This window comes from Pocillopora damicornis, chromosome 9 (assembly GCF_964200805.1).
Source record: "Pocillopora damicornis chromosome 9, jaPocDami1.2, whole genome shotgun sequence".
Classification (NCBI taxonomy): domain Eukaryota; kingdom Metazoa; phylum Cnidaria; class Anthozoa; order Scleractinia; family Pocilloporidae; genus Pocillopora; species Pocillopora damicornis.
In genome coordinates this window covers 21,829,035-21,837,799 of record NC_142678.1, presented here as the reverse complement: position 1 = coordinate 21,837,799, position 8,765 = coordinate 21,829,035, and the positions used below count along the sequence as shown (strand labels likewise).

Genomic DNA, 8,765 nt, shown 5'->3' with positions numbered 1-8,765 from the left:
GTGATGCTTCTTTATTTTAATCACCATCATGTTTCCATTCTGCATTGTCATCTTGAAAGGAAATACTATTTCATATCATGACAATTATGGTAATGATACAAACTCGACTCGGCTACTGATAAACATTTTAGATGTCTTCTATCCAGTACATAATATGTGTCCGGCCTAATGTGTAACGTTTCGGTCAAAAGACTCTTAAATTTCAAATAAAGTCCTTAAATTAGGTGATCAGATTAATATAGCTCACAGAAACATTCGTTGCGCAAAAGTTCAAACAACGGTTTGACCGTTGGACAAAGCTTCTCTATTGATAAGTTTATTTATGTACATTTTTATAGTAAGTGGGCTGACAAAGGAAGATTCGAATGCTTAAAATTTGTCAACAAGTCTCAGTATTAAATAGAGGGAGTTATCACGTCTTTTTTTGACGATCTGCAAATGCCACTTTTAGCAAAGACCAGAGTTAGTCCATATTTTGATCTATTATGCCTTAAAAAGACATCGAGCCGACAATTTACACCATTCCTTTTCGTTAATCAATAATTCAACAAATTAATTATGGTTTTTCAATAAGGCGTTTCACTTTAGAATCTCCAATTACCTTGCTGACTTGAAATGAAATGAAAACACAGTAAAAAATTAATCCTTAAGTGAAATAAAGTTTTAGAGTCTCGGGGGTCACACTACGGTGCATCTCGAGCAACGTCAGGACCAAAAAAAGAGCAACCAGGAAGATTCTTGAGACCTTGACGATAATTTGCACCACAACAAATACAGATCCAAGGGTTGATCGCACAGTTCGACATAGCTAGAAATAAGGAAACAGACGAGAAATAATAGAAGCCACAAGATGACGTTATTGTTCGGTCTGAGTTGAAGAGCATGAACCACTTAATACTTAAGGGCAGCCAGCACAATGCAAACCCTAACACGATGGCGACAGACAGTTTAAGAACATTTCGCTCTCTTTTCAAGCGTTTTTCTCTTGTGTTAGTTGATTGCTCTCCTGGAATCTTCTGGGATTTGATTTTTAACGTAATGACGGAGTAAAGTATTGTAATAAAAACCAAAGGGACACAAAAAATTACAACTTGCATCACCAAAACAAAGTTTTTGTAGGACAACGCCTCTCCTAGTACGCCCTTCCAATCAGTCACACACGCCAGCCCCTCTGGAGACTCGATAACTTTCGAGGCGAACAGGTTTGGGCAAAAGATAGCGATAGCGATGATCCAAGTGGCGAGAATGAAGACCCGGCATCGCTTTGAATTAATCAGCGGGGAACGGAGGGGAAACATTACAGCTCCAAATCGATCAACCGCTATTAGAACCAGGCTTTGAATTGACACAGTAAAGGACAGATTAGATGCAAAGATACTCAGCTTACATAACACTTGACCAAGCGGACCGCCTATCACCCAGGAGCGAGTGTATGTCAAAACCAATTCACGAGGAAAAAGGAAAATCGGAACAAGCATATCGGACATGGCCATGTTAACAATCAAGAAATTAATAGGCTTTCTTAGAGTTTTTGTCTTGAAGACAATCATTGCAACTAAGGTATTTCCAACCAACGAAACAAGAAATAGCAAGCAGTAAGCAAAGGTTTCACCAATTCTTGTCGCTGTGGGGTTGAAGCAGCTCGACATGGACTGTCTTCCATTCGTCGTTGCAGTCACGTTTGCTGACATTCTTGAGAGATCAGTTCTTATGCAGTCAGTGGTTATCTGGAGGCTGCCTCTTCTCTATTTAAAGAAAACAAAGCTGATTGCTTAGACAAATTATTAAATTGCTTTATTTCGCTCCCTCCATGCAAAGCGTCATACTCTATTCATTGGAAAAAATCGAAAAACAGTGAAAGAGTGCTCTTACCTTACGGAAAAACCTTCTCACAGTTTTTACCGAACTATTCTTTCAAAAGAGCTGCATCCACTCTATAAAACCAATCAACAATTAGTCGTTTGGAGGAAACAATCTTTTTCAGGTACGAATCCAAAAGTTATTTCCGACATATAAGTTTCTGGAAGAAAGATGTTTTCGTCTTGTCAAGAGCGTGCGACAAAGAAAGAAGTCTGAGTCCCCATATACTCTATTTAAGTAAAGCAGAGGCGACTGTCCACGTATACATTAAAAATTTATTAACTAAGAATCTTCAGATATCATTTTACTTTCAGTTAATTTCGACTTATAGTCTATACTCAAAAAACCGTTTTTTTAGGTAAGGAATAGAGTCAGTTAAAATAGGATTGTTAAGAAAAAAAAAAGGTTTTGAATTCTATAAATCTTTCTAACCTTTTGGTATGATTGGTATATGGTGAAAACAACAATTTTTTAATCACGAGTATAATTACAGACAGAATAGTAAGGTAGTTCAACGCAAGGCGTGATCTGAATCTAAAGGCAAACAGGAATAAAGCACGTGATAGAATGGCGAGTACCGAAATAGAATAGTTTAGTGATGTTGAATGACAGTTGACAGCTTGTCTCAGAATCGTCACGTATGAGAAAGGAAGTTTTTCTAAAATAATGAAGTTTAAGTGTGACGTTAACAGGAAAATAGTATTGCAAAAGGTGACTATGCAACGTTTTCCTGCCTGTTTTCCGCTTTTGAACTTTGAAACGAAAAAATTCACACAAGCAGTGAAACAGATCAGTATTCTTTTTTTTTAATTTTACTACAGATATTTTGGAGGATTACAGCAAATATGATATCTCCGTTTCTTCAAACGACCACATACACTCATTAACCTTCCGTGCTTCGGCGAGGTCACCTATTCAAAATGTAAACATGGCCGAGCGACAAATTTCAGTCCCCGCGTTAAAACTAAAGTACAGGAGATATGACTATCAAAGAAGAACAAAAAGACGAAAGAGTAAAAAAACTTGAAATAAATATCGGTCTCGATGAACCGTATTAGTTACCTGAGATGAAATAGTTGGGAATGATCTCATTTGAATAATTGTATTTTAAATAGAAAAATCATTTGTCAAAGGAACAGTTGTAAAGTTCCATTTTCTTCTGTTTCCACATCTTGACGAGTATGTAAAACGCTTTCAAAACATATCATAAATTTGTGCTTCAGTCACTTGATGATAATTGTTGCACGAAAATGGCCTTGTAATTGAGGAACGGAAAACGGGGAAAAAGGAAGTTAAAACGAAAGCTGGCTGCTTCCTTCCCCTTGATCTGCGTGATCTGAATTAAAAAGGCAATAAAACTTTAGCAAATGACTAGAAAACAAATACTGAAATAGCGTTATGTATTGAATTACGTTAGACAGTTGGCTCCGTGTGATGGCGGCTTAAAATTAGAGAAGGAAAATGTTCAAAGATATAGTACACAGTATTTTAAAGAATTATGGAGAAACCAAGAGATTCTTTTGAGAAAAACCTAGTTAACTGAAAAATTTAATTTTACTGTTTTCCTTTGCCATTAACGACCGTATAAACCCACTTATGTTAAGTGCTCTAGTGAGATCAGTTATTACAGCTGTAAATATTACTGAGCGACAAATGTCATTCTACCCCGAGGTAAAAGCAACTTACAAAGTGGCCGGTAATATGAGTGCTAAGGAAGGAATCGATGAAGTTTAAAAAGCGCAAAATTTTTTACAGTTCTCAATCAATTTTTTTTCTTAATTCAGTCAAACCCTAATGTCCCATGTACTTCTTTGATATCTCCTTTTATTTCTCATGCCAAAGAATAAACAGATGTTATTCTTTCTATTGCTCTCAATATATTTTCATCCCTTCGTTTAATAACCATTTCAGGCACACTCATTCAAACAACATGTTAACTTCCTTTTAATTGTAAAAAAAGGGTTTAATTATATGTTTTCGGGTATATAAAACAAGACGCGGGCGGGTTAAGTTTTCGCAAACTAAAAGGTCATGAAATAGCAGTGGTTACCTAATATGTTTTGTCTTTATTAACTGGAGGCTACATATGATCAATTCGATCTTATTTTCTATCTGATCCTTTTACCTCTTGGGAAAATTTTAACGACAGCGCTCTACAAAAACATGTTTACAAAATATGTACCCAGAATTATATATATAAAACGATCATTAAGCCATAATTATTCTAAATAATGGTATAATTAACTTCTGCTATCAATTAATCTTAAGTAACCTATACCTGTGAGGAAAAGTGACTTTTACCTCAAGTTTTACACTATGTCTTACTTATTTTGTGTTTTAAATTTTACTTTTTAGGAGAGTCCTGGGTTTCAATGATGAATTTTTTTTTTCCTGAGAAGCCCATTTTATACACTTTAAAATGACATGTTGTAGGTGTTATTCCTGTAAATGTTTGTTGAGATATGAATTAAAACTGAATGTGGACAAATTTTTGCTAATTTTTTTGGAATGACATGGGTGCACATAAAAATTCATAAAAAATTCATTATTTATTCTTTTTCTTTCAGATTTTCAGGAAATGTTGCTGATATATTAATAATTAACTTCTGCTATTAATTAATCTTAAGTAACCTATACCTATGAGGAAAAGTGACTTTTACCTCAAGTTTTACACTATGTCTTACTTATTTTGTGTTTTAAATTTTACTTTTTAGGAAAGTCCTGGGTTTCAATGATGAATTTTTTTTTCCCTGAGAAGCCCATTCTATACACTTTAAAATGGCATATTGTAGGTGTTATTCCTGTAAATATTTGTTGAGATATGAATTAAAAACTGAATGTGGACAAATTTGTGCGTTTTTTAACCAGCAGAAGTAGGGTTAAGCCGTAATGCAAATTTCTTTAAAAAATCCTTTGAGCTGCCAGTTAGGTATATACATGAAGTCGTGCCATCGTGCGGTAAAAGTGACTTTTTTCTCAAGATTTTGAAGATTTTGGTTTATTTCAACTTCCTTGGCCGGTCATTTTGAATGAGCAAGTGCCAGAATATCAGAAGAGAAGATATCTATTTTTTTTTCTGCGGGTTCGATTGTGTTGTATCCCGACCTTTAAACTTTGTCGAAAGTGATTATTCAAAAGTAGTATTAATGAGCCCATTTTTGTTATATATCAGCAGTAAGGCTGATATATTGTGTATCTGCAACAGAAACATCGTAAGCTGTTGAGCTAGCATGCAACAACTCGGGGCTCAAACTACAAAAAAGCATCTGGGTCAACCAAAGAGAAACCAGTTGAAGATATATTCTTAAGGCCTCGACGACAATTTCCAAAGAAAGCGAAACAGATTAGTAGTGGTAATAGGACCGAGTGGAGTCTAATTCGGTCTGTAATGTGAGTGATTAACAAAATCGCACGACTGCGAAGCGGGAGTACGATTTGTTGATTACGAGAATGGTTACAGACAGAATCGGAAGACAAGAAGTGAAAACAAAAATTTTAGAGAAATGTCTTTAAATATTGAAGAGGAAAAACAAGTCATTACTGAGAAAGGTAGTTCAACGCAAGACGTGATCTGAATCTAAAGGCAAACATGAATAAAGCACGTGATAGAATGGCGAGTTTCATTAAGTGATGTTGAATGACAGTTGACAGCTTGTCACAGAATCATCACGTATGAGAAAGGAAGTTGTTCTAAAATAGAGAAGTTAAACGTGACTTTAACGGCAAATAGTATTGCAAAAGGCGACCATGAAACGTTTCTCCGTCTGCTTTCAGCTTTTCGCACTTTGAAACGAAAAAAATTCACACAAGCCACGAACATGATCAGTATTCTTTTCTAATTTTACTCAAGATATTTTGGAGGATTACAGCAAATATGATATCTCCGTCGCTGTAAACGTCTTAAACGACCGCATACGCTCATCAACCTTCTGTGCTTCGGCGAGGACTATTCCAATGTAAACATCGCCGAGGGACAAATTTCAGTCCCCGCGGTAAAACCAAAGTGCAGGTGATATGACTATCAAAGAAGAACAAAAAGACGAAAGAGTGAAAAAGAATAAATATCGGTTTCGACGAACTGTATCCCTGAATTTGTTTTAAGCAAACGATAATTTCCCTTTTGTTAACCAATCTTTGACCTGGAGCAGTTTCCAGAGAACTACCTATATTCTTAATAAGCAAACAAAGCTGTTTACTAACAAATAACTTTCATTAACTTTCATTAACTGTCTTTAGCCAAACTTCTTTTACTGAGTTGGATTTAGTTTTTTATGAGGAACAGATCCAAAAGATTTTTCCCATAGTAAAAACCCCTTTCCTTACTCGCTTATTAACTTTTTTCCTGTCTTTCATTCATCGTTGCGGTCACGTTCGCCAACAGCTCTAAACGCTATATTTTTTAAGTAAACGCGGTGATGATTTTGCATAGATATTATCATTGTTCTAAATTGCATACGTTAGCTTCTCTAGAAATTTAAGAATATCGACAGATGTAACAAAAAGCGAGGAATGTGTGTCAAGTTATGTATATTTTTTCTTTCTTTGTGTACGAAAACGGCCTGGTAATTGAGGGACGGGAAACGGGGAGAAAAGGAAGTTAAAATGAAAGCTGGCTGTTTTCTTCCCCTGCGAGGCGTGATCTGAATTAAAAAGGCAACAAAACCTAAGCAAATGACTGGAAAGCAAATACTGAAAAAGCGTTATTTGTTGAATAACGTTTGACAGCTGGCTCCATGTGATGACGGCCTATAATTAGTGAAGGAAAATGTTCCAAGATGTAGTACGCAGTATTTTAAAGGATTATAGAAAAACCAAGAGATTCTTTTGAGAAAAACCAAGTAAACTGAAAAATTTAACTTAACTGTTTTCCATTGCCATAAACGACCGCATAAACACACTTATGCTCAGGTGAGGTCACTTATTCAAGGTGTAAATATTACTGAACGACAAAAATATTGAAAATAATTGTTATATAAACATTAGAACCAGAAATCCTGAAGCGAAAGTTCAAACAATTGTTGGGGCGTTTTAAGTAAACTAGCTTGCATGAGCAAACTGGGGGAAAGGTACCAAGAATTTTGGTTCACAGAAGCTTCTTTTTTAATTAATTACGCGTTTCCGCTACAACGTTTACAGTATTCCCTTTCTGATTAACTCCAACTCTAAAGCTTCTTCTTCAATTTTCTTACACGTTGCCGCTACAACGTTTACAGTATTCCCCTTCTGATTAACTCCAACTCTAAGGCTTCTTCTTCAATTTATCACACGTTGCCGCTACAACGTTTACAGTATTCCCCTTCTGATTAACTCCAACGCCAAGCTTTTCTTTGATTTATTTCACGTTGCCGCTACAACGTTTACAGTATTCCCTTTCTGATTAACTCCAACGCCAAGCTTTTCTTTGATTTATTTCACGTTACCGCTACAACGTTTACAGTATTCCCTTTCTGATTAACTCCAATTCTAAAGCTTCTTCTTTAATTTATTACACGTTGCCGCTACAACGTTTACAGTATTCCCCTTCTGATTAACTCCAACTCTAAAGCTTCTTCTTCAATTTATCACACGTTGCTGCTACAACGTTTACAGTATTCCCCTTCTGATTAACTCCAACGCCAAGCTTTTCTTTGATTTATTTCACGTTGCCGCTACAACGTTTACAGTATTTTTTCCCTTTCTGATTAACTCCAACGCCAAGCTTTTCTTTGATTTATTTCACGTTACCGCTACAACGTTTACAGTATTCCCTTTCTGATTAACTCCAACTCTAAAGCTTCTTCTTTAATTTATTACACGTTGCCGCTACAACGTTTACAGTATTCCCCTTCTGATTAACTCCAACTCTAAAGCTTCTTCTTCAATTTATCACACGTTGCCGCTACAACGTTTACAGTATTCCCCTTCTGATTAACTCCAACGCCAAGCTTTTCTTTGATTTATTACACGTTGCCGCTACAACGTTTACAGTATTCCCCTTCTGATTAACTCCAACTCTAAAGCTTCTTCTTTAGTTTATTACGCGTTGCCGCAACAACGTTTACAGTATTTCCCTTCTGATTAACTCAACTCTAACTTCTTACGCTTTGTTGAGGGGCTAACGCTCGAAATATGAGTTTTAGAAACTCTTTCCGGTAGCTGATTTACACAATTTTCATTATATCTCATTTGCTTGTGTTTTCTTAACCTTGGAGTTGATACCTCAACGGTTTTAATCTTTGAAAAAATTTTCTCTACCTATAATAAGTAAACATATAGTTAAATTTGAATAAGACAATGTCGCAAATTAATGACATTCCAATTTGCGAGAGCAACTAAAGCTGACGTGTGTTTTAAGGAGATCCCACATTATCTCAATAACGTCTAGTGTCACTTTGCACGAACAGTTGGAAATACATACCGGCTGTCTTTTTTCGGGTGCCATGTCAAAATTTTAGAAGCAACAAAGCGAGGCTCTTCTAAAAGGGATTGCAGAACAATTTTAACAAGTCAGAAAAAAATGACCCGTGTTGTAAAATGTGAAAGGTTTACTGTCATTAAACAGTAAATCAGTTGATGGATGGGTCAGACCGCACCAATTACGTCGTAAGTGTAGTTATTAGGGAGCTTAAGCATCAAAGGCAGACGCGGACGGTAGCTGGAAGTTGAAAGTTCTTATTCCCGGTGATAAATACATCTTTTTGGTCTGTACAATTTGGTACAAAGTTCAAAAATGAATACCTTGTGGTTGATGAATTAGCGTCAAATCGCGCCAGATTTAGTTTTATTCTTTCTCCGGTTGCCACCTGCACCTAAAAAACGTCTCTGCTCAAATTCTCTATAAGTAGGGAGAAAGAACTGGAGGGCACGTTCGGCCACATTAATCCTCAGATAAACCCAAACGGTATGCAGAAGACTGGGGAGGAAAC

At 36.1% G+C, this 8,765-nt stretch overlaps 1 protein-coding gene across 1 annotated transcript; it reads right to left on the bottom strand.

The window, feature by feature from the left end:
* Positions 1-2,034, bottom strand: LOC149040663 (QRFP-like peptide receptor). The gene has a single exon (XM_089181440.1). The coding sequence runs from the start codon at positions 1,689-1,691 to the stop codon at positions 684-686; it is 1,008 nt and encodes a 335-aa protein (XP_089037566.1). The 5' UTR covers positions 1,692-2,034; the 3' UTR covers positions 1-683.
* Positions 2,035-8,765: the final 6,731 nt, after the last annotated feature.